Raw genomic sequence first — 26,267 nt, forward strand, 5'->3', positions numbered from 1 at the left:
GATTGAATTTCTTTAAAGCAAGAATGTCTTTTTCCTGTGTTGTTTGCATATATAGGAGGCATAGAAGAATCTATTAATGAAATTTATTAACGAAATTAACTCTTTATGAAAGAATGAGAGTTAATGAAGGAGCAAGAGGCTGGTAGTAGTTTTATCTCGAGAAAGGGTGATACTGTAACACTCAAATCTTCTCTTATAAATGATAATATCCATGCTAATATAAGGCTTCTTCTAGGACTGACTTTGTATCTTAGATGTTCCATGTTGTCATTGTCAAGTTTAGAACTAAAAAAAAAAAAAAAAAAACCAAAAAGAAAAAGGTTGTTTCATTCTCTGTTCTCTGTATCGAGTCATGTCTGATTAGTTGCTGCTATAGTCAACAGTTTGAGGATGATGTAAACTTAACTTGTGAGAAAACAAGGTAGTTTTAAGAAATCATTATCAGTAGACATATTTTATAAAAACAAAAAAATCATAGGGGAAAATCTTAAGGAGAAAAGCAAAGTATTGGTCCCCATTCCATCACAGAGAGTGGGAAGGTACTACTGGTCAGGAACTGAGAAGAACCATAAATGCGTAGGAGAAAGTCCATTTTAATCTTTATACTAAACCTCAGAATAGCATAATTAAAAAATAAACAAAAAAGTTATTGGAGACTGTGCTCTAAAGGGGATAATTGCCTGGGCTAGTTTGGAAGAAAAAAATAAATTCTAGGTATTTTCACTTGGAAGAGTTGTAAAAAATTAGATAATATTTTTAGTAAGTCCAATACCTAAAGACTTTTTAAAGTAGTTAGAGTTAAGATTGTAARCTTATTTTAAGCAATGGGATTTTTATTTTAATTATAATGATATTCAAGCAAGATATGGCTGTACCTGTTTCCAGTGCAACCTCGTCAGCAGTATTCCCCAGACTCCAAGAGAGAGATCTTATATCAGGATAAGGTCATGAGATGCTTGATTATGAAAATTGGTCTATATAGACGTGACTGGGTGCCTTAGCTTTCAGTAAGTCACAATTCAGTTGTCATTACTGTACCTTTTCTACTTAAGAAGCATTTTTTATTTCTTTTTTTTTTCCCTGACAATTTTATAAAAGGACATAATAATATGTTTTCACTCAGTGACTAAAGCAGTGAAATTATTAGCCCTGGTAAGGATAATGCCGTGTTCTCAATCTGTCATTTTGTGCCAAATTGTAAGAGATTTACATCAGTGTTTATTATTTCCATAACGTTTGAATGGAAGTTTGCAAATCATGTATGAAAGTTAAGGCAGGAATTCTGCATTAGCTTTGTTTTTTGTGCCGTTTATCTAACAACTTTGTTGTGTAGCTGCATGCATTTTTTTCAATGGTACTTTTGCATAAAGCATGTTTCTGCAATCTTTACACAGTTCATTCTCTGTCATAGCAACTATGGAGCTTCACAGGAATTCTTCCTTGAATAGAATTTTAGGGTGGGTCTATGCACTTTCTGTATAGGAATTAATCATCTTACTGATCAAGCAAATGAATACAGACTGAAGATCTGTAGCATTTTATACACTACTTGTTGGTTGCTGTAGGTAATATTAGGACAGATGTCAAGCAAGTGAATAAGAAAAGTTATATCATGTGCTATTGAAATTTATGAACCAGTGGGATAAATGTATGATGGTGGTTCTTCTAGAAATGACCTTTCAGAGTGAATCCGGGCCAAACATCATTCTCTTTGTGTTGACTTTTATTTGACTCTTTGCAGGACAGTTGTATTTCATAGGCTCAAGATTGTGTTTGCATGTTTCAGAAGTCCTGTAATGGCAATAAGGATTGTGATAATCAGCAGCCTATTTACATCTAAAGAGTATCTGTAAACATGACTGAAGTAGAGTTTTTGTATCTGTTTACGCTGACATAAGTAGCAATAAGCCTTATGCAGTGGCCTTTAAAGAAGTGGAAGTGTGACCRGAGAAAGAGAGAATTATACCTGCATTAAGTGTCGCAGTATCTTAACTCGTGTTAGAAAAAAGTGCACAAGCCTTGTACATAACTGGTATCCAGGTTGAAGTGCGTGTGTGTGTGTATGTCTGTGTTGCTGTTTCATGAGGGAAAGCTGCTCTTAAGACTGCTAATACTGAATGGTGATTACTTTTGTAARGTTTGCATATATAATATGTATGTATGTAAATATATATACAAATCTCTAAAGGCAGTCACAACATAGAGGAATGAAGTGTGGTGATGTTCAGTTTCCTTTTAACAAACCAGAATCAGAAATTTCCTATGAAAAACTGTGTTCTTAAATTGAGCTGCAAATATCTTTTCATCATGGACCAACTTAAGAACCTAAAATATGAATAGTTAGAGAAAAACAGTTTTATGTATATGTTTTTGATCATTGAAGTCTCATTGCAGCCAGTGTGAATTTTGCTTGAGTAATGGTAAAAGATCAGACCCTTTCATTTAAAGCCTTTTCTCAAATCAACTAGTATAAAATCTGAGGTGCCAAAGGAAAAGAATAAGTCCTTTCAATTTTAGATTTTAGTCTTAGTATTGTTTTTATTTTGTCTTCATATTTCTGGTTTTATTTTGAAATTATTAGGTGGCACTACATATTCTGAGGCAGCTTGTGGAATCTTTACTCACACTGAAGAGTATTTTTCTCTCAACATTGCGAACTCTTGCAAATTAATTCAAGTCTTATAATGTTTTATGTTTTTCTTAAAGACATTTTCAGTAGTCAAGTAATTTAATTATCAGTTAGTAGTAAATCAGAAAGTAAATATGTAAAACTCGTTGCAGAAAAAGGCTTCAAAACATAAAATAGGGCTATATGATTCAGCAATTAGAAAGATACTTAATTTTATGATTTTATTTCGTTCATAAATTTGGGTTTGACAATACTGCTGTAGCAGAATACTTAAAGAATCCACAATCTGGATCTTAGTGACTTCATTGTACCTGTTAATTTTAAAGAAGAAGTCATAGGCTTTATTATTTGTCATGGTTTATCATTTTAATTTTCTGCATTACTTTTACATATGCTGTAGTATGCCTACTGTACATGCCATTGTCACATGTAACACATTTCTTTATCTAACTTTAAATTTGCTGATTTCTTTTTCTGTTTCCATCATTCCGTGCATTTAATTCATTGAAGAACAAGAGAATTTTAACTCTTCCACAAAAGGTAAATATTTATGTAATTTTTTACAAATATTTGGCAACTGTTAATATGGGCTCAATATATTCCATGTCAGTATGTTATATTTAGTTAACAGTGTTAACCTGATGATAAGGTTCTTTCTCAAATATCTATGTACTATCTGATATCCCACTTCAGAATCAGAAAGTGGTTTCTCTTATGACGTCTAATTTTCCTATGGAAATGCTATCTGATGGATTTAACAGGAGTAGTCATGGAATTTTACACGGCTCAGAACCTGCTAGTTTGGGTTAAAGTTTATTCAAAGACTGAGAGTTTAYCTAAGCTCTTCTTGAGGTCTGCATATCTGCTTCTAAAATAATGGTAATAATGCAACCAGACCTCTGTGAAGGATGTTTCATAGGTTGACACCTGGGGTTAAAAGTGATGCTGGCCAGACACTATCCATTATATGCAGTGACGTTCTGAAGAAAAGTTAGTTCAACATGACCTGTGTTTTATTTTCATGACAAACCCTTAATCCACTCAGAAAGCTAAGCATGATCTAAGGCAGGTTTCTGCAGATAGGCATAAAATTCTCATAGGTATAGATTTGATCTCCTGTGAATTCTCCATGGTCTGTGCTGATACCTGTCAATCAGTGAGCTCTGATGATATCTCTTTAAGTCTGTTCCAGGAAGTGAATAGTACAGTCTGTCTTGTCCCTATCAAGGCAACATTGCAGATAAGTCCTGTTTTTATTTTATTTTTTTTCTGGAATTTAGAGTTATCCCAAAGTCAGGATGAAACCTGAGGTGAGAAAGAAAAACAATCCTATTTAATGTTAATAACAAAATACTGTACCACATAAACATTAATAGTGCAGATGAACCTTTACTGAATGTCAGTTTTGAATCATTCCAATCTGGGGAAATTCTGGTCTGAATCCAAGCCTTGGTGGACCAAAGCCAATTTGTATCATGGATTTGAATCAGAATATCTGCTACAGYTTCTTTGTGAAAGGGTGGATCTCACTGATTCGTTCATAATTTCTTAGCTAAAATGCATAGCTGTTTTATTAGCTAAGAACACCAACATCCCTGTCAACAGTGTTTTCATCACGATCTGAAAAATATTAAATGAAAAAAATAGTATTGAAATGAGATATTCACTGTTATGGATTATTTTACATTATTAGCACTAAGAATGATTGATTTTACAAATTATTTTAGAGACTATCTCTTTGCTTCTGTCTTTATATTTCTCTCAAACAGAACAGTACAAACAATCATTCCAGTTTACTGGGGGGGGGGGTTCAAGTTCTGAGACCTCACTGTGTGATTTAGACAGCAGTGGATGTTTCTTTGTTAAAAACAATTGATTTTAGGCAGAGAACATACCTATRTAACTCTAGCTTTGTAAAAGAGCTTGTTTCCACCACATCTAGGGGGACTTGAACAGATTCTGGAAGTTGATGGAAGGTGATGGGATCTTTCTGCACGTAGATTCCTGTGGCTCATGGGATTTCCCAGGCAGGATTAGGGCTGAATGCAGCTGTAGCTTGGAGGCAGAAGAGTTGAGCAGAAGAAGGAGATGGTGAAGCATTGGCAGTTCTGGGGGACCAGGAATAACTTGCAGCTCAACTGATTGACACTAGTAACCCACAGTCACCTCTGATTTCACCAGATAGAAAGAATGGACAACAGATAAACAGGAGACAGAGGGTATGGGGGGTGTCACTGGACATTTTATGAAAACAGAAATAACTATGCGGGAGATAGTATGCCACAGATGTGAAGAACATTCCAACCAGACAAATAYGTGAGTTAAGTATCTGTTCCACTTAATCAGTGGGAAGGGTCACTGTAAGATCTTCAGATTACTGAAGTGCCAAACTGACTTGGACTGCTGCCAAAGTTAGTAGGTTAAATCTTTCAGATTCTAAAAAGTATGTGCTTTCTTGATGTTTTCTTTTAAATAGAAGCTTCTGTTTGGTTGTTCCCAGGAATTGCTACAGGAAAAAGTGCAAACTGAGTGCAGCAGCTGCTAGTTCATATATATAAATATATATATATACATATATATATTAGCATATCTTCCTTCAGGAGTAAGTTGTTACACTCGAAGTGGACGCTATGCCTCTGTGTATACTCGGGGACCCAAACTTATTTCTCAGCTTGACAGATTGAATCTGTGTTTTGGTCATGCCTCAGCTCTATTCTGAGAGGACACCTAGAGTCATATCAACTCCCATGGGAATGAAAACGATGCGCATAAGCATAAAGGGAGCCACAACACATTCTAATGAGGTCCAGGAATCCAGGCTACAGGGTCAGCTTCAGAGCATGTCAACCTCACATCCAAATCCAGCTGATACGTACTTTTAAAAGTTACATATGCAGAGAAGTGGTTAACACAGTCTGTGTGTTAGGAATAGATTGATTTTTTTTTTTTTCCAGTATTACTGACCCTAGACTGAGAGAAAACTCATCTGCTTGTGATCTCAAATCTGCTCATTATTTCAAATTTTGGGATTTTTTTAAATTTCACGTTTTAGTTCKTTGTGAATTTTTAAAGTAATGAAACATACCACAAGGATGCTTTTTTGTGTGCACATTGCAAAATTTMGCCTGAAGGTTGCAAAGAAGTAACTTGGAGACTCTCCTGTATTATTTCTAAACACTTTGTCTGGGTCCCAAACCATTCTTTGTTTTCTCCTCTCTGTTACACAGTCAGTTCTTCCATGAATACTCCCCTTCTCTCTCACTCACTTCCCTTACCCACTGCAGTGGGTAATTCTCCCATCCAGCTCTCTCTGCTGTTTTATTCCCCTGCTTTTGTTCTGGACATTGGTTCTGCCTAGTTTCTTCTGCAGTTTCCACCTCTCAGTTCTTAAAAACAAATACCGCTTTTTTCCTGATTTCAACCCACAGAACGTCTAAGCAGTGTAGAGAGATACCGCTCCTGGCGTGTGCAGTGCGGAAAGGCTAGCTGCACGTGCTTCTGCACCTCGTTGTAGCTGTTTGTTATTGGTTCACCTTTTCTTCTTGGTGTGAACGCAGAGTGAAGAGCAGGTCGGAGCTCTGTGTACCGGCTTCTGTGATGAGGAAGAACTTGCAGAACCTGCTGTTCCCGTGGCTGTGCACAAACGGGGAGGAAAGCGCACAGAGTAGAGTCACGGTCTCTTGCTAATTGACGTATCTGTAGCCTCACAGTCCTGGCAGTAAATTCCATTAACTGTTGCCAGTAATCCCGTATTTGTTATAGCACCTGTGAAAGTCCTGAATTTCCAAGTATATCCTGGAAGATCAAATGAAATCCATTTTACTGTTAAAGCATAGGTCTTTAAAGATGCAATGGGAGTTAGCAGTGTTCTTAGGTAGTGAATTAAGCCATCATAAAAACAGCCAGGGCAGTATAGGAATGCCCTGATATGTTGTTACTGTGAAATAAAATTTCACTTCAACTTACTTTTCAGTAGCTTCCATGTGTTTGCAAATCTTTCTGTCATTTTTGACTTTCAGACTTTTTCACTTAGTTTGCAGCATAAAGAATGCGTGATATCTACCAGTAAGGGTTACAGCCCTCTGAAATCTTGGTGCCAATTTCTTCTTTTTACCTAGCTACTCCAGCAGTTAATAGTGCAGGTAAGACTTGGAGGACTTCCAAACTGTACAGTTTGCCCACACCTCCTTTCTGTTTTCTCCACCTAGTGCAGAAATATGTTCAAGAGCAAAATCTGTGTTTGTTGCAGACATTGCCTTTACAGGAAATGATATAACCAGTACTAAAATGTTCGTAGATTTTGTATAGGTTAGAAAAGAAGACTGAGATTATCTGTTTTAATCACTGCCCAAGTATTGTCATTTGTGGTTGTAGCATTAAACTGATACTTGTGTTTGAGCAAGACTGCCTTTCTAGAAAGGTATTTTCACTTAATGTAATGGCTGCAAGTGATGGAAAATTGTTGCAGTGCTTAACTACCTGACTTCTTAGATCATATTATTTGTCTGACTTCTCTCTAACTTCTTTCTAGCTGTTGGATATTATTGTACCTGTATCTGCTAGATTACAGAGCCTTTTACTCTCAGAAATCTTCCCAAATATAAATGATTATGGACCACAATCAAGTCACRTATCTGTTCTCTTTTTAATCRCCTTCTAAATGTTTCTGCAAGACAGCTCTCTGGAGCTCATATAATTCTCGTGACATCTCCCCAGATCTTTTTCAACAGCTGTATGCTTGGAATGATAGTCTTCCTAAAATAACTGAATCTTTTTGACTTAGATAAACTGAGTATCTTCGAGTTTCTAGGAGTTTTTTAATGGCCTACAACTCCCTATCTGTTTCCTTTATATGACATTTAAGAATTTATTTTTCYTAAGTATAAAGGCTTATCTTGATATGCTTTGCCAAAATTTCACTTCTGATCTCTTGCTTTGTTGTTTGCTCGATAGCAGCAAATCTCCATTTCAGATATAATGACATTTCACTGGTGGTACATGTGTAGTATGTCCAGCAGTTCAGTGTTGGGTGGAAGGTTGTTTGATTTTGAATTTGGGGGTGGTCAAGAATCAAGATGGTCACATTGCTATACAGGAAATAGTTTTAGTGCTCAAATAATTTAAATCTCTTCTTTCAAATGTTTAAGTGAGTTCTTTTTAAATGTTATTTATTGTCAAGATTCGACGTGTACTGAAGTCTACAGAATGTAGACTGTCACTGTCTTTCATGAATGTTGTAATGTGRAAGAGATGTCTAGACAAGTAACTTTGGATTTAAAAATTAGAGCTAGAAAGGCAGTTGTAGCATATTTGCTGTTCTTTAATAGTTCAGCCTGTGATACAGTCTTATTTAGATGAACCCACATATAAATATTTTATACATTATACTGTCAGCTTAATGTATAGGTGTTTATAGCACCATACAATTTAAAAAAATTTGCAAATAATGTATTGTGTACTCCATCTTTCAGACCTTAGAAGACTTAAAAACTCATAATTACTACAGTTTCATTTCTAGTTTGAACTAGCTAATGCTATCAGGTGTAACTCTAAAATCCTTATTGTAGCACTGACATATTAAAAAGGATATAAAATTTTACTAAAAAGATAATCTTTTAGAAAAATTAAGAAATGGCCATCTGCTTTAAGAAAATGTAGCTATTGTCTTGACCTCATTTTCTCTGAGGTTGTAGGCTGCAAACGAGAGAGATGTAACCATTTTTTTTAGTTTATTCCCTGCCTCCTGTTAGTAATCTATTATGGATTTGCAAGTCAAAGGAGGTCATATATTTCATAGACTGATAATAAAACATGAGAAGTGCTTTCCATAGAGCAAAAACATGCATCAAGCACTGTCCTTAGTTTTTAACAAGAAATACTTTCAAGTTTTTGAGATTGCTTTATGAGTAAAAACACCCTCTTCCTTTATGTACATGTCAAATTATTCTTTTACTCATACCAGTACCAGTGTGGAGTTCAGAGGTCTTGGGATTCCAGTGCTTCAGTATGTAAATTACCGTGTAGTCCTACCTCTCAAGAGCCCCAGGAAAAACACTCTTTAAATACTCATGTCTTAGAAGGCAGTCCCACATTTTTCTCAGAGGCAGTTTATGTTCTTGAAGTATTGTTTATGTCAAATTTGCATTACCTGTAGTAACTAGCTGTGTTCGAAGAAATGAATGTGATTGCATGGTGATGTTGCCTATGGTTGTTAGAGCTTCTGGTAATGTGCATTTGCTCCTGTCTTAGATTGTTTCTGCTTCTTGTGGTTAACATGTAGAGAGCAGACCAGGCTGCTTTTCAAGCTGACTAGATTTTCCATCGTAGAATTCGGTTAGATGTAGCAAATGCTCAGATGTGCATGGTAAACAAAGTAAAAAAGAACACGGTTGTATTTTCTAAGAGAACAGACTTACATTTCAGATAATTGCTTTCTTAGAAATACATTAAGAGCTAATTGGTGAGCTAAATACATTTTACTCCATGCATAAAACCAAATTTCTCCATTAGGGGATTTAGATTTTCTTTACAGTCCYCATTAGTTATTCTCATGTTACTTTATATGACAATATTTAATAATGTGAAACAGGACAGAAGTGTGGAGTTCAGGTTAAAGATTAAAACACAACAAAATCAAAATTACTGAGTTAAGGTTGAATATTTAYCCAACCTTGACTGCAATAGGTTTTTTGCATAATCACTGAAATAATGTCTTCTRTTATATAATAGAATATTCTTTATCAACTATCATAAGTATTAGAGTAGCATTCTTTCATACAAATTATTTAGTATAATGGACGATWTATAGAGTATAACACCTAAAAGTCACACAATGAAAGGGTTATTTTTAGAGTAATTATAACATGTGCACAGTACACATATAGGGCCAAATTTTTAAAGGGGTCTCAATATTCCCTCTTATCTTACATCCTCAGTCTATTCCACGCATATATGATAGGATTAAGATATCTAAATTTTTGATTTCAGTCACTAATTGACATATCTTAATCCTTTCATATCTGTCCATAAAATAAGAGGCCATCTTTAAAAATTTCACCTAAAGTGATCAATTTTGCCTTCAGATACCTCCATGCAACTTCCATTGAAGTAATTGGAGCTGTGCCTGCATATCTGATGGTGGAACTGGACTCATTGCAATTAAGGTACACATTTACCGACATAATTGGTCATCTGGAGTAGTCACTGGGCCCAGTATGGCATTCTGCATGTGCAGAATACCCTCTGCAGTGTGGGAGAGTAAAGATTACTACGATACCTTTATTTCTTTCCTTAAATTTGTACCTGTAGCAGAATTTTAATGTAATTTGCTATATTTAATTTTCCTATTTTAAACAAGAAATGTGTAAGTAGGACATGAAAACAACATATATTTCAAAGTGATGTCCTGATATATTTTTTCATACTCAACCAGTGCACAGACATTCTGTGATTTTCACGAACACATTACAGGAGATGTGTGCACAATCATGGTTTGGGCAGTATCACRGAGTTTAAAATATCTGACCCTATGTGTACTGCTTTCTTTGTGTATCTTTGTACTTGCAAAGTAGAAACAAAAAGTAAATAAAGAATCCTACAGTTAACTAGCAGCATAAAACTCATACACAATAACTTTAGTACCTCTTAATCCCCAGTACAGATCTATAAACACATGATAGAGTATTTATTTTTCTGGTATTTGAAATTTTCTGATTTTGATTGCAAATTGATCCTAGCGGTTTTTTTAATTAATGTCTTTCTCTTGTCACTGATCGGGGGAATGACTTTATAAAACTATTGACTTCTAAATTAATCATTTTGGAGAGAGTCATCTAAATCCATGGTTGACCCAAAAGCAGAAAAATATTTTGCAAAGGTTTAAAGGAAATAGCATAAAATAACATAAATATCAGCTTTGAATTTGTAACCACACAAAAAAAATCTAAGTGAAAGAAGTTGTTCTTTTAGAATGTTATAACCTGTAAAAACTGCTTCACACAGTGAGTATTCCTGTAATTTAGAGTCGTTACTGGCTGATGTATATTTGGGTCAAGCTCTATACATGTTACAGAGTACCAGTTTTCAAAGTTTTGATTTTACTGGAGTTGCTTTACATTTATAGTGCTACCAAGTTTAAAAATGGCACAATATACAGTTCTCTCTGAGAATTATGTACTACTACAAAGATTAACTTGTTTTAGGAAAGCTTTTCGGAAAAGAACCCAGCAAATATTGAACAAAAGTAAAGGAATAAATTAGAAAATACTTTCACATACRTGCAGGGTCTTTTATATATCTTTCCTTTAATTTAAGGTTGTCTTCCTGTGGCAAGCACAGCCAGTATTAATTGTCATAATAATTGTCATAATTTATTCAAAGTAAAGAAGATGCTCTTTATGGCACCATTCTTGAAAGTTTAGAATTAGAAATTTTTAAGCAAGCATTATAATAGGGAAACTGGCAATACAGGAACGTACAATTTCTTTAGAATATGAGTGAATGTTAGAGAGCAAGGAAGTGTTTTTAAAGGACTTTTTGTAAACAAAATTATTAGAGACTTTCTTCTATTTTTTTACATTTTTTGCTATCTAATTAAATGGAGAAGTTATTCCTCTTTAAAATAATTTTAGCTTTGGTAAGCATTCATGTTTTAAGATAGCAGTAGGAGTTAATTATTTTAAAAGAAAATTTTTCTACATGTTTAATGTATTAACCCTTAGACTGCTACTGTAATGTTTTCTACAGTTAAGCAAATGCATGGTTAGGTGACCATGGATTTACGTCCCCTGCATCCAGAGGGCTTAATGGGTTTATAATTCAGCTTATCACCTAAATTCTTTTGCTCTTTTCATGTCTATTGCACCAGCCTGATTATGTATAGGAAATTGAGATGTCTGCCCATTTTCAGGTAAAGACTCTTGGCAATGAAAATGGTTTATTTCTTGACATTAGTATTCCTTTGTTGTGTGTTTACACCCTGCTTGTTCTACATGTTTGTACATTTCTTTGTTTTGTTGAGATGGAAATAAGTTGCTAAAAAAAATGTTGCTAAATCATTTATTTTTCAAAAAATTTTCACTACTTTTAATTGATTTTCATTATGTGTTTTTGCAGCAAGCTTAGTAGTGGAGGAGCGCACGAGACAGATGAAAATGAAAGTGCACCGCTATAATCAGACATCAGGGTCTGGTTCTAGTCAAGAACATGAGCGTGAGCAATATACCAAGGTAAAGTTAGTAGTATGAAAATGATATTTTGTTTTGGAAATTGAAGGAATAAACATGATTCTTTAAAATATTACACATAACCCTTAAGAATGCTGTGTATAAAACCTGACAGAAGTATCTTTGAGTAATAGCTTTTCAAAGTCCTTTTTAGCCCCATATGAAGTACAGTAGACTTAGTCTTTGATGTTATCTAAAATGAATCTGCAAAAAGCAGAACACTTCAAACCTATCTCAGGGAAGAAAAATCCATCAACAGTAGTTAAACAAATTCATATCATGTCTAGCTTTGTAAGTTTATGGCCTGCAAATCACTGGAGGCTGGAAAAGTGAACCATGGAAGTATTGTTGTATGTTGGCCCTACTCTTTTATTTTTCTCTAGATCTTCACTTTTGCCTGCAGTATAGACACCTGCACAGAGTTAGATCTGATATCATGGGCCTGTTCTCATATTTGTATAGTATTTTTGCATGCAATATTGTCACAGATGAAATACTTCCTTTCTGGAAATATATACTAACTACTCAAGTTTCTAAAGAAAATACGAAGTTTTCCTCTAATAATTGTGTATATGAAACCGCGTTAATGAAGTTATATAAAGCAACCGTATGTTTGTTCTATGAAATGCTAAAATGCTATTCCACATCTTTGTATCTTTAAAATTGTCCAGGCTTCTGAGAAAATTGTTGAAAATATCTCATGGATGTGCATTGCCTCCTACAAGTGTGCCTGTGATAGGCTAGAGCTGTATCTTCTGTGTAGCTGCTAAAGACATTTTGCCTTTAGCAAAACTGGGGGTAATTGAGGCCCAGCTGAGGGGGATCGCTTGCAGAACTCACAAGGGAAGACGTTTAGCTACGCTTTTTGTTTCCTCCTTAGAGATGCAGCGCTGTTTGTGCAATCTAAATAAAGGGCAAAGATGAAACCGTCTATAATTCTGGGCCGCTGGCAACGTTGCTGCTGTTCTGTTCCTTCACTGCCATTGAGAATTGCAGCATAGTAGCATGTTTACAACAAGGGACCACGGGATGGCAGTATAAATGTAAAAGTGTACCATAAAAAACGGAAGGACACGTTTAACAACAGTATGCCTTAAAAATAAGGTCTCAGAATAGCCGTTGTTGAGAGAAAATTACAGCTTTGATTAATTTTGCCTTTGATGGAACTTTAATAAGGATGTCTCTTTCTGGAACCACTTCTGTGAGCGTAGAACTGGAATAAAACAGTGCTTAGAGGGAAGAGGAATAATGGAAACCATGCTTTAGGCTCTCAGTTGCCAACCTGCCAGATATCAGTGCTATAAAAGAAAGGATGAGATGGAAATTTGCAATGGGGTAATCTATAAGAAGTCAGAATTTGTACAATTAAAATAGCTCATTTGATATGGGATTTCCTACAGCATTCACTCTGTCAACTCAAGACAAGAGGGTGGCTTTATGCAATGTGTCTGTGCCGCACTCCCAACCAGTTAACATTTTAAAAACACTGTAAGAATGAGTTTGATAAAGTTTGCTAGTGAGAAAAGTAGTGTGTAATATGAGGACTTTGGCCAGGATGAACAAAAATCAACCTGATAGTTTGAGGCCAGATCCATGGTTTAAGGCCAGATTTATTTGAATTAACCATGTTTAAATGTTGATTCAAAAGTTCATAAACTATACTTTCCATTATGAAACATATTTTTAATTCTGATTATCTTTAATATTTGTTGTAAGCGTGWTTGCTTCTCCTCAAGGATTTTTTTAAACTAGAGCTATTATGAATCTGATATACAGTAAGGTGGTTGTTGGAAAACATTAATCTGCAATGCTACCAGTTTTCCTTATCCTCTAGTGTCTGGAATTTTCTAGCACTGTCTTTAGGTTCTAGCCGTATGTGGAAATGAAATTCGGCTTGAAATCTCARTACTAAATGTAAAGAAGTCTTTTCCAAATGTAAAGAAGTCTGAAAGTATTGTTGATTCAGAAATTTTAAAAAATGTATCACCACAACTTTAAGGAAGCCAATTCTCTGTCCATTGTAGTGAGGAAAACACATTCTGGGTACTCGGTTTTCCGACTGATGTGTACTGCTTTCCATGATAAAATAATATTAAGGAGAATGAATTACTTGTACTGGATTTTAAACCCTAACTTTTCAGGTATTTTTGTACATGATAATAGTGTGGTCCTTACTCCAAGTGGAGTTCTTGGGTTTTATTACTTTTTGTCTGGATAGGATAATCCAATCTATAATAAATTTTATATCTATATGATTAGATATATCTATTTTATATCTATCTATAATAATTTTTAGGTARTAAGAACAAATTAGCACATACTAACACTCTGTCCAATATTCAGTGATGTAACTGTTTGCTTCATATCACTATGATGACTATATTGTTAAACCAAGCAATCAGCTTCTTAGTGCTACTGCCTTTCTTTAAATTCAGAAAATGCTGAAAGCATCAAGAAAATAGACCAGACATTCAGATTAAGCAGTTCTGAGGAAAATCTAGTAAGTCATATTAGGTGATGCGGTAGAGCCAATGAGTCTGACTTTTAAGGACTATGCCTAACTTCTGGTCCCAAAATATGTGAAAAATCTTTGAAAGTGTCAGGAGCAAGACTTTTTTTTTTTTTTTTTTTTTTTTAAACGAAAAAGACAAAATATATGGTGGTTTAATGGACATTTTAGAATAGTGAAAAAACCGGTAACTATTAAGAAATTGTTCATCATGGTTGCAAGCATAGGTTGTCACTTTTTAACTGAAACACTTCCTTCCTCAAGTAGCAATGCTTGCTTAGTGCTYCAGTGTATTTGAGAAACTATGCCATGCATAAAGACAATACTCCTTTTGCCTCATGTCAGTCAGCTGACATGGATGGTGTATGCATGTTTTTCAAGCATACACTGTGCAGATTAGYGTGTAAACATTTTTAAATAGTTCTTGGTTGTTTCTCCATGAACAGACTGGGTAACTGTCTGCTGTAGAGCATTGGTATAGGTCTTGATGACTCTTCTGCTAAATGTTTTGAGATCCTTGCAGATATGACCTCAAACACTTACTTCCTTCAGTTCCAGTGGGAAGAGCTCCATAATTTATATGAAACAGTTCAGTTCTAAAAAGCAAAATTAAAAAAGCACTATGTGGTTTTGCTGAAAGTGTTTAAAGAACTTAAAGTAACTTTCTCTTCTCCTTTCTTTATATTGGTAAGGCTATAGTGGATAGTATCCATGACACATGTATGTGCTGCTTCTGTGTCTGGGAGAATCAAAACACTTTGGTAGCATGATTCTGGATTTGCAGAGATATAGGTGAAAGAATATCTTAGTTAGGATTGTAATTCAAAATTCAGTAGGCTTTTGTTACAGATACCATGAGCACAAACACAATGATACARTTGGTCCAGCTTTCCAGAGAGTGCGCAACACCTTTCTTTTAGGACTGTTTATTTAAGAGACTTCTTGATCAGAGCACTGTAGTCCTTAAAATGGCATCACTCTACAGTTGAATGCACTAGCAGTTAACAGTGTGTATGGTTTGAAAGTATTTAGCTTAAAAGGAAGTGAAGTACAATGATGGCATTAATTTAATGGCATTCTATGCAAGTTTAATTTGRTAGTTAAAGCCTACAGGGGTAGGCTGGATAGGAGACTGAAGATGATAGGAAGCTTTGATTATCASAGTTTTATGTGATGCTGGGCTTTTGTGATACTTAGGACTGTGTACAGAAAGGGATTCTCTAGGAGAGCTCTCAGATATTTTCTTTTCATCCCCTTTCCTCTGCCTTCAAGAGAAAATAGTTAATAAGTAGCATGTCAATATTACAGTCCGTCTGGTACTGATACAGTTTCACAAAATTCGGTAAGATCCATTCATTTGATTCCTGGGCTGGGCTTTGCTTACAGCCTTTCTGTGGTTTGACTTGCTTATTCTTACTGTTAGCCGTTAGATACCTGGAGGCTGAGTGATCACAGTACTTGGACTGGATACAGTCCTGGGAAGAGTTACCTAGAAGCACTGCTACTTACAGTTCTCTGGACCATCACATGAGCTGCTCCTAAGACACAGCCCCTAATGCTGGCAGGTGTCATGGATGGGGGTGTGGAAGCAGCAGGATGCTGACAGCGGGGCCATGAATCCATGCAGCCTTCAGGGGAACCCTGTGCTAGAGTCACTGAAAAGTTGTGAAACTCAAGGTGCTTCATGGATGGTTCAGCATGTTTTGGCAAAATTCCTTTTTAGAGTAAGGTGCCTCAAAAGATAGGTATGATCTCAAGTCTTGCTTAAATCCCTCTGTTAGCYCTTAATGCTTCTGGTCTGGATTTACTTTTCCTCGTTTTAAGCACATAATGAGGCATACACTTACTAGAAATTAGTTGCCTGAGGCTTTTTCTGTAGTCGAAGAGGGAGACATTCCTTCAGTTTTCAAAGCTCTGAACTATTGTATCCTCCACAGGGGTGGAAAGAGAAATGCAGAAGTGTAAATGCTTATTAATATATAACATAATTATAGTAGTTTATTAAATGACTACTAAAACGTGCCTTATAATCACTAAATTTCTAACTTTGTTAGTTATTGAAGAACTGTAAGAGTGTCCACGACACAGAGTCTTTTTATTTGCATCTATGCTCTTTCCATTGACATTAACATGTCTGGAGTTCATCATAGCCCATTTTTCTCCTTTTGTTGGCATGGAGGAAGAGTAAGAGGCTCCATAGGTGGTAAAGTGAATGGAAGAACTGCATTTCAACTGTTTACATTTGAGATAGTTATATTGAAAAAATGTCTGCAATACGGAAGCAGACAGACAATGCAGACAGTTTGGGCTTTTCAAGCTAGCTACTAATAATGTTTGAAAAACAGAACTCTCTAGTAAACCTTAGAAGCTCTCTTCATATGAAAAATAGTACACTTTGGAATGGAAATGCTATATAAGCTTTAACTGCTTTAGACATAGCGTTGAGAGAAGTGATTGCTCTAAAAATTTGCTCGATCTTGAAGCTTCAAAATTATTTTTGTGTTATATGCAAGTGTAAAAAGATATGGAAAACTGTTACTATATGTTTATATTTTTAAAACATGTGGTGTTATACTGAAGAGTAGTAGGATTCCAGATGAGTGGGACTGTATCATACTACCTTTGATCCCAATTGGAAACCATTAGGTATTACTTTAATACGCATATCAAATAAGTGAATCTCTTTTAGACTATAACAGTTTTTTTCTGAATTATAAGTTCAGGTGTATTACAACAGTAAAATATTCTTTTTGTAATTAGCAGTGGTGTGGGGAAGAGTACTATTTACTTCTGTCTCTACTGAAGAAAAAAAGTAAATTTCAAATTTGCTTTCATTTTTTTTYCCCGACCATGTTATTAGAATTTCAGTAAGGAAAATAAAATAATCTTTCAAAGGAATTTTTAAAAGATATTTGATTGGCAGTCACGCAGGTAATTTGTATGAATTTTCTATGAAGAAAAGTTCACTAGGAACAGAGCAAACTGGCTATCTCAGCTGACTTCAAAATTCTCACATAGTCTCTACTCTTCCATGGGAGAATCTGTAAGAAAGAAAGAGAGAAAGATACAGAAAAAGTCTAGTTTTTTTTCTTCCTTCTCACAGTCTTCCTGTAAGTCTTGGGGTAATGCGCTGAGGAAGAGACTGTTAGCTGAGGGTATTGTTTGATTATCAGATTGTAGTGAGAAGAGGYAGAGGTTCATAAAAGTTGTGCACTTCCTATAGCGGATGAGAAATTCAGTAGAAACATCTGCTTTGAGAAGAAAGGGCAAAATCCATAACAGTAACAACTAAAATGTAAATGTTATAGCGCTCAGCATTATCTGCCATCAGCACCACTTTCTGTGTTAATCCCAATTTCTCTGAAGGGAAAGGGTCTCTCTCAGGAATCACAGTCTGAGAATAGGATGTAAGGGGATAATAAAAGCTCAACCATTTTATGCAAATYTCAGTAAGAGGGGAAACTGTATGTTTTTTACAATAACTCTGTGGTTGAAATTGCAAGGCAAGAAGTAGAAGACTTGTATTTAGTTCATTTTTCATCTCCCAACTCACTATAAAATATTCTGTCTACCAACACCTTGTGTAGACTGTGTTTGACTAGGTAGGATGACAACTACATAGCCTAGCGATTAGGTGCTCAATTAAGAGAGAGGACACCTGGGCTCAAACCCCATTGCAGCAAATGGTTACATATTTAATACTAAACAGTCATTCTATGAGGCTGAGTTCCTAAATAATCACTGACACACAAGCTGGGACCTTATCGCTCCCAGGCAAGTCTCTTAACCAGTAAGCTTGCTTTTCTTTTTTTTTTCCCCTTTTTTTATTTATTGCTTTTTATTTCTCTACCTCGTGCTTCCCAGCCCATGTAAGTGGCCCAGGACAAATGGATCAGGTATAGCAAGAGTGAACCAGGAGGTTCTCCCATTCCCCAAGTGACATATATACATATGTATGTATAATCCGTTGTGTTCAACTTGTATTATTCTTGTGTTTGAATATTAAATGTTAAACAAAAGGCCAAATTCAGATTTGCATGGGAGAAAGGCCAGCAGCCTGTATGTCCCTCAACACTAAGAAGAGAGGAAGGAGTGAAATGCAGCTGGTTATGGTCGCTCACTGATGGAGCAGAGAGATCAGTCTTCTGAGCTAGCAGGTCATTCCTGCCCAGGGACTGTGTGAATCTTCTGTTACCGCTTCAGATTCACTGTATGCACTGTGCCCCCGTTCTCTGCTGAACAGGGGGCAAGGTTTCAGCTTGCACAGATGATACATCGCCACCTAACAGCTATATACAGACTTATTAAGGCCACAATGAGAATGTAAACTTTCTGGTGAGGAAGAAAAGTAAATAGACGTCATCATGATGGAGAGGGGAAGTCGGATTGTCTCCAGCAAATGCAAATAAGGCATGGAGACATTTCTGGAACACTTATTYTGTTACCATGTATAACAAGCCATGTATTTCAGAGAGACTTCATTTTTATATTTGCAGTATTTTTAAAACTTTACTATAGAGAAATCATTTCTAAATGCAGTTTAAATAAATACATAGAGTAACATGCCTTTCCACTGAAATCAATAGAATTTTTCCTATTTATTTTAATATAGTCAAGATTTCCTTTGCAGATTGATCAAGTTCTGTTTAAAGTAATGGAAAACTAGAACACTCCTGTTTTTACAGGCTTTTCAGATTTTTAGATGTTTCATTTTAGGAAGATTTTATGGATTCCTTTAGGAAGTCCATGAGAATTTTGCATAAAATAGCAATGCTGGCTCAGAATTGGAACTCTTTAATGTAAACTAGAAAAGACTAACCATTTGGTTTTCAAGCCTCTGAACAYGTATGTTAAGCCATAAAAGAAGTTTTTATAACTTTTACTCAGAATTTTTTTAAGTATACACTTTGGAAGGAAAACGTGATATCTATAGAGATGAAAATGTTACATTATGATGAAATAGAGCTGATAAGAATTGATGTGTTTTGTATTTTAGTTTTGGAGAGAGGCATTTTGCAGTCTGGAAGAGGGCAAGCAGTGAAAATATTTAAAAGACCCTATGAGTTATTTTCAAAAGATGGTCAGCATAATTTCACCTTAACCCTATTGGTAATTTATATTCAGCTAAGTCACACAGAGTCACTTGGAAAGAGAATCTTCAAATAAATCCTCACTGGAGTTGAAACTATTTTTAAATATTGGCATTCCTGAATCCTCTGTGTCACCTACTTTATTAAATCAGATTTSTACTGCATATATATCCTTGTCAATGCATCTTAGATATTTTATTTGAGTTCCAAAGTGGTGTGGTATTCTGGAATCATGCGGCTGCGTTTCAGTTACTATTTGAGGTTGAAAATCTACCTTTAGTGAGCCAGAGGCTTTTTTTTTTTTTTTTTTTTTTTTTTTTTTTTTTTTCTTCTCAGCGGTTGTTATTCAGTCAGCCTATGCAAACCCCTCACGTAGTATTGCTAAGAGTTTCTGCAGGACACGCTCTTCAGGCCAAACCCACAGGTTTTATTCATAAGTTGATTTGTGTTCTGAATCTTGGCTGTGCAGAAGCTGAGAGTGACACTGAAACACATGCTGAGAAGCTAAACGTTACAAGTGTTTTGATTTTTCGCAAGGAATCCCATATGTAAAATCAGTCCTTAGGATCTTCTTTATTTGCTCCACTTCCTTATTCCAATTAGCTTCCTCATCTTGCTTTTGGTGGTTTAGCAAGAGGTTCGCAAGTGTGTTGTGGAGAGCTGTGAGGAGCTGCTGAGGCAAAGGAAGATTAACATGACTTAAGGACAGGAACTCTGATGCATTCATCTGCACAAACCTCAGCTCATGTTTACCAGGCATTTAAAGTTAAATCATGACATTTGCTGACTGACTGAGCCTGCAACCCAGTTCAGCTGGGGCTATTTCATGAACTGTCACACCTTTGTGTATAATTCATAAATAAGCTTTTATGACATGCAGTTTTACAGAGCACAGATCCGGAAAATGGACTCCCTAGAGTTGTTGTGTCCAAAACTGACTAATGTTAGCACTTGTTAGTAGTTTTCACATAATATGCACTGGAAAAGCATACCACTATTTAAGTCACTTTTTAGTTATAGGTCCCTTTCTCTTTAATGATAGTGATTTTATTTTGGGAAACCTGACTACGATTTGATCCTTATCTGTATGATTGAAGATTTAGGTAAGTGTGACATTACTAGGGCTGAAGTCCCTTTTTATACATATTCTTACTGCTAATGAAGCTAATACAACTGTGTGAGTAGTATGTGATAGATGGTGTGCAGTTGCAATCAGTTTAACCAATCAAAGCTTCTGCTGCTAACAAAAAGGTAGTGATGTCCAGCCCAACCACCTATTCCTGCTGCTGGTCTTCTGCTCGTTCACATATAAACCCAGCAAGATTTGCTCTCCCTGAAAACAAATACTATTTTTGCTGATTTGGCTTTCTACCAGACTAGTTCTGTAGTATCATGTTACAAAAGATGTCTGGAAATAGAAAATGTACTCTTTTTTTTTCTCCTGATAGAACTTAGGTTTTGGAATCAACCCTAAATGCCAAACTCACATAGCAGTAGATTTCATTCAGACCCATATGCAGTTTTTATTCCATCCTGACTGTGTACAGGTATTTCATAGTATATTTTTAATATTTGAAGAAATAGGGAAAAATGTATAGTCAGGTAGATAGTAAGCATGTGCTTGAGAAGGTGTGCATCCACCTCATGAATGTATCATTATTATAATTACAATGTACTGAAGAACCAGCAGTGCATTCGAATACTGTAGTTTATTTCAGGTATCATCTGTTTTGTTCCAAAAATACCATTTCTCATTTCTTCAGTAGACAAAGATAGTAATATAAGTGTTTCTTTGAATTTCATAAAATTTTGTTGGATCTAAAAGCAGTTAGAGAGATTTGTCATACTTAGGTCACTTGTCTCAATTTATACTTTATATCATGATGAGACTCCTCACCCTTTCTTTTCTTGATCTTTAGTATAACATACAAACAGATCAGTACAGAAGTTGTGATAACGTCTCTGCCAAATCATCAGATAGCGATGTGAGTGATGTGTCAGCCATTTCCCGAACCAGCAGTGCCTCACGCCTCAGCAGCACAAGTTTTATGTCAGAGCAATCTGAACACCCTCGGGGCAGGATCAGGTGAGTTCTCAAAGCAGTTTGAATTATATCACACATCTTTTTCTTGTTTAAGTGCCAAAATASAACTAGAAATGATGGAAATTAGATGACTACAGCAACATAAGAGCTTATGAAATGTATCTGTTGCTAACATAAGATGACAGTACTTTTTGTGCCTGTGCTTCTAAAACAGAAAGCAAAAATTGCCATAAAGAGAGAGCAAATTAATGTTTATGGCAAGTGGAATTTGTGAACACGCTATCATCTCATCACTAGCCATGAATCAATGTAAACTATATGCCAAAAAAGTAGTAGAGCAGAAATCTTACTGTATTTGTCCTCTAAGAATTTTCTGTCGTAAGACAACTCTGTTGTTCTTTCTGTCTGTGTATCTATCTGTCTACCTACACACATCATAATTCACTAGCATTGAAACAAATATTTATATAGTAATCTTTAATATCTCTGCTTCGAAAGTAGTTGAATTGAAGAAGTTTATATTATCAATGGTCGAATATCTCCTTCTTCCTTGATAATAATATACTTCTCAGTTTAGTCCTTCCTGAGATATACAGATGGAGTTCTGTCTTGATTTAAGTCAGTGTCAAAACTCCCACCAGCTTGAATAGATGTAGGATTGAGTTAGTAGTTTATGAACACATCCACTGGCATCTGAGCTCTCGCAAATTTGATTTTAAGTAAGTGTTACAAGACAAGGGATGGATTAAGAACTCTAAAAAAATATTATCTTGATGTAGAAATTGAGTACGATAAAGTCTGGATTTGGTACTTCATATCATTTCTGAACAGACTTGCCAACAGAGAAGTTCAACTGCAAGGTACAGTTTGGTCTACTTCCTCTGTAGGAAGGGATGTTAGGRGGACTCAAAGTAGCCTCTATATGTGATCTAGCCCCATCTCATTTTGTTGTTAAAGTCACAAATATGTTCAAAATCACTTTTCAAATGGATGAAATCATAACATGAGACTTGCATTAATAATGTAATCCAGCAAAACATTGTGGTAGAACTATAAACTTGTTTAAAGTTATTTGTGTGTTTTAAACACATGATTTAAAATAATTTTAATGCTATATTTCATTGGAATATAACCTCTTAGTGCTTGTCTCTTACAGAGAACTTTAATAATTCCAAAACTGGCCATATTTTTGAGACATTGAATTTCCTCAAGTAGACACTGTTGCAGTATCTTCTTATATTGAACAAAAGAGCATTTTTTTCCCATAAATATGTCTCTGTTGAGAAAACTTTATCAGGAAGGTTCACTGGGTTCAGAATGTCTGATCACAAATATCAGAAGGGTCTTAACCACAGGAGAATCAAAAATGTCATGCTAGGCTGGAAGCAGGGAAACCTAGMGTCAAATCCCTGTTCTGATCCAATCTCTTGCAGAGAGAGCACCTTGGGAACAGATGAACAAATATGAGGAAGAAAATAATAGTTTTTGAAAGTCAGTCATGATTGTGATTGTTTTTCTTCTATGCTGGGCATGTTTGTTCTCCCCCAAAAGTTCTGTTAAAATCAGTGGAAGATGCCTAGTATACTGTCTTTACAGTTAGCTTGTTTCAATGATTAAATGCAATGGAGCAAAAATTTAAGATCATGAAAATTATAGGGATGGACTGGATTTAATCACTTTGATAAATTTATCCCATTAATGAATCTGATCTTTTCAGATAGATGTCAAAAATTGGCAAAATTGTTCTCTTTTTACATTAATTTTTGAAGGAACCCTAAGTAACCTAAGATAGGTTACTTTAATTTTAGACATCAGAAATAAAGTGAAATTGATTCTTTCTTTTAGTTACTAATGTTTCCTCAAGTTCAAGWAAATACTGATTTGAAGTTAAAAGTTTGAGTAATTTGAAGCTTAATTTTATTTTTGTCTCCAAATAACCTGATGTTAACATAGATCAGTCATGCCACATGTTAAGGTTAGAGCAGGAGAGGCAAGGAAAAAAGCATTTTTATACTTCCTGTCTTCTACCTTACTGAAACCACWTTTCCACAATCATCTTCATATGCAAGTGCATCAGCCCAATGGCCATGGCAAGTGTTTGAGTGTAATGTTAAGTTTAAACACAGAAACTTACTTAAACTGCCTTTTTTCATGCACCTACTTTTGTATCTTTTGGGGATGAGAACTATGAAGAACTTGTAAGCATGTAGAAACTTAAAGCAGGTGGCCCAGTTTTAGCCATTTCCCTTAGCTAACTCATTCAGCTAGTATCCTTTGGTGCCCTCTGTAGTCAAGAGAAAAATACACAAATTCAGAATACACAAGGATCCTGCTCTGTATCACCCTCTCTTGACACTGAGTAGAGGAGAATGAAGCCTAGGGATAATCACCAGCAAGTTGAGTTAACTAGGTTAAATGGAGAAATGTGGTTGGAGATTAATTACTCCAGCCATCAGATTAGTAACCTGAAGTAAACTACAGCCCTTTAACATCGCTACGTGAACTGAAAAATATTGGTTACATACTCCTGTAAAGKGTTGTGGTGTCAATTTCTGAACATGAAGTGGGCTAGCTGATTTTAAGGCAGTAGTTTTATTTGTTCTTAGTTAATGTAACCTGTTTATCCCTCAAATTAATGCATCCTGCAAAAGGGATATAAGTTGAGATTCTGGGCATATAGAAGTACAACATACTGTCTTGTTTAGGCTGTCACTAACAAAACAGCAACAGTTTTCTTGTAATTCTGTGCAAGGTATCATTAATCCTGGATGTCAGAAGGGCGGCGGTTGCTGGTCTTAGTGAATGCAATTTATATCCACTGACTTCACTGCCAGTCCTGCCAGGATAAACAGCTGCCTAACCTTTCCTCCCAAATCCTAGGGGAGGAAATATCCTTAAGAAAGGTTGCTAATCCTTTTTTCCTGGACTGATGAATCCAGGCAGAATCAATATCTCTCTCTTCCAATTTTGAAGGTTTTGTATTCTTTCATTTCAGGCAATGTATTCTATATTATCCTATATTTATAAATAGTTATTTCTTTTTGAAATCCATAAAGATTTTAAAGCCTAGAACCACATATTTATCTTATGGCTTTAAAGTATATGCATTAACTGTAAATGTGCAATAATTTGCATTGGTTCAGAAATATTTAATTTTCAAGTATAACTCCCTAAGTTAYACTACATTCAAATTACATTGTGTATTTCACAATATTCATTATTTACAGAACAAAATATTGTCTATATAATAAAGATAAAACAAATTGAAGCATAACAACACAAAAATACTGTGCATCTTATTTGAATAGATAGATAACATGCTATCCATTCTTTGGTTCAAAGTCCAAATGTAAAGTTTTGTAGCATTAGGAAACTTGAATATGCTGAACAAGTTAGTAACACTGGGAGAATGAAAGCAAATCTTCCCTTTCCTTTAATCAACTGCAAGACTCTGTCTAAACCTTCTAAGCAACCAGGATAATCTCATTTCCACAGTGTATTTGTAATTGAATTACCTGTCAGAAAGCTGTGACATAGCATGCATGGCAAATTCCATTAGTTAATCTTCAGTCTGGAGATTTTGTTGATTAACATTTCTAATAGATTACGAGAGGGAATTATGATTGATGAAAGTTCTACATATAGGTATATAAAATAGCTTCTTCATTTCTAATTTGATTAGCATTTTCAGGTGGGTGTTTTAACAAACAGCTATGCATGAGTAAATTTGTCTAGTTACGAAATTATTTTGACCATCATTCTTGTTACTGTACTGGGAATTTTGCTTAACTGTCATGCTTTCTGGTGGAAGTCCAGGCAAATATCAGATGTTCTGAGAATATTCACTTAAATCAGACCCAGATTTCTATTTTTGGCTTGTTGTAGTATTTGGAGTCAGTTTGTGTTTCATCATTGAAGTCAGGTTAACGGTCTTCCTTACAGAATTTTGCTTTCATCAGTCATAATCTTTAATAATTCACAGACTCTCCTTTGTATGACTCAAGAACATTTCTCTCATCCTAGGTGAAACAGAAAGGAATTTTTCAAGGTTTAATGTAAATAAGATAATTGATAAGYAAGAATTCATGTTAAACAGGTGATAATTAATCAACACCATATAGCCTTGATCAGAGAAAGAACTTTTGCTGACCTCAATTAAAATTATGCCTGCTCTCATTGCAACATTTTTCAATAGGGGCCTGTTTATGCAAAAATACCTTTGAAGGTGGACTTCTCAGTGATGCCAAGTAGGCAACTGTCGTTTATGGTGGAGACTTGCAGGAGCTGAGTCCAAGGTCTCCATTTTTTGAGGAGTTAGCCATTTGGCTTCCATAAGATGTTTTGCTTAAATCTGATTAAACAAAAATCTGCCAAGTATGTGAAAGGCTAGATAAATACTTTTAAGGCAAATTTCTCTCAGTGTATCGGAATTTGGAACAAATTATCCCTGTATTAGAACTGTCACTGTTATTCCTCATTTTACAATTGAAAAGCACTTCAGTAAACATTATGTTTGGTATCTTAACCAATGTGTGATACACAATAATATAATTATGTATGTACCGTGTTTTGATCTTATTGTACATGCATTGCTTAATTGAATGTTTAAATGTAATAATCATATTTTAAAGGGGTTTATTAAGAAAAGAGAATAATACAGTAAATTCTAACAGTGGACTTAAATCCTGATTTATTTCATATACAGCCATGCCATTGAATGGCTTGTAGCACAAAGGTATGTATGCTTCTTGGGATTCGGGTATGTTCCCAG

At 35.3% G+C, this 26,267-nt stretch overlaps 1 protein-coding gene across 1 annotated transcript in view; it reads left to right on the top strand.

Moving 5' to 3' along the window:
- The window catches only part of RIMS1 (regulating synaptic membrane exocytosis 1), a 347,536-nt gene that overhangs the window by 250,942 nt on the left and 70,327 nt on the right, over positions 1–26,267 (top strand). The window contains exons 25-27 of the mRNA XM_085316042.1: positions 3,140–3,169; positions 11,744–11,856; positions 21,372–21,538. Of these exons, the coding sequence (XP_085172168.1) occupies positions 3,140–3,169; positions 11,744–11,856; positions 21,372–21,538 (310 nt within the window). The remainder of the gene's footprint in view (positions 1–3,139; positions 3,170–11,743; positions 11,857–21,371; positions 21,539–26,267) is intronic.

This window comes from Rhea americana, unplaced genomic scaffold (genome assembly GCF_003343005.1).
Source record: "Rhea americana isolate MKP2758 unplaced genomic scaffold, rheAme1 scaffold_45, whole genome shotgun sequence".
Taxonomy (NCBI): domain Eukaryota; kingdom Metazoa; phylum Chordata; class Aves; order Rheiformes; family Rheidae; genus Rhea; species Rhea americana.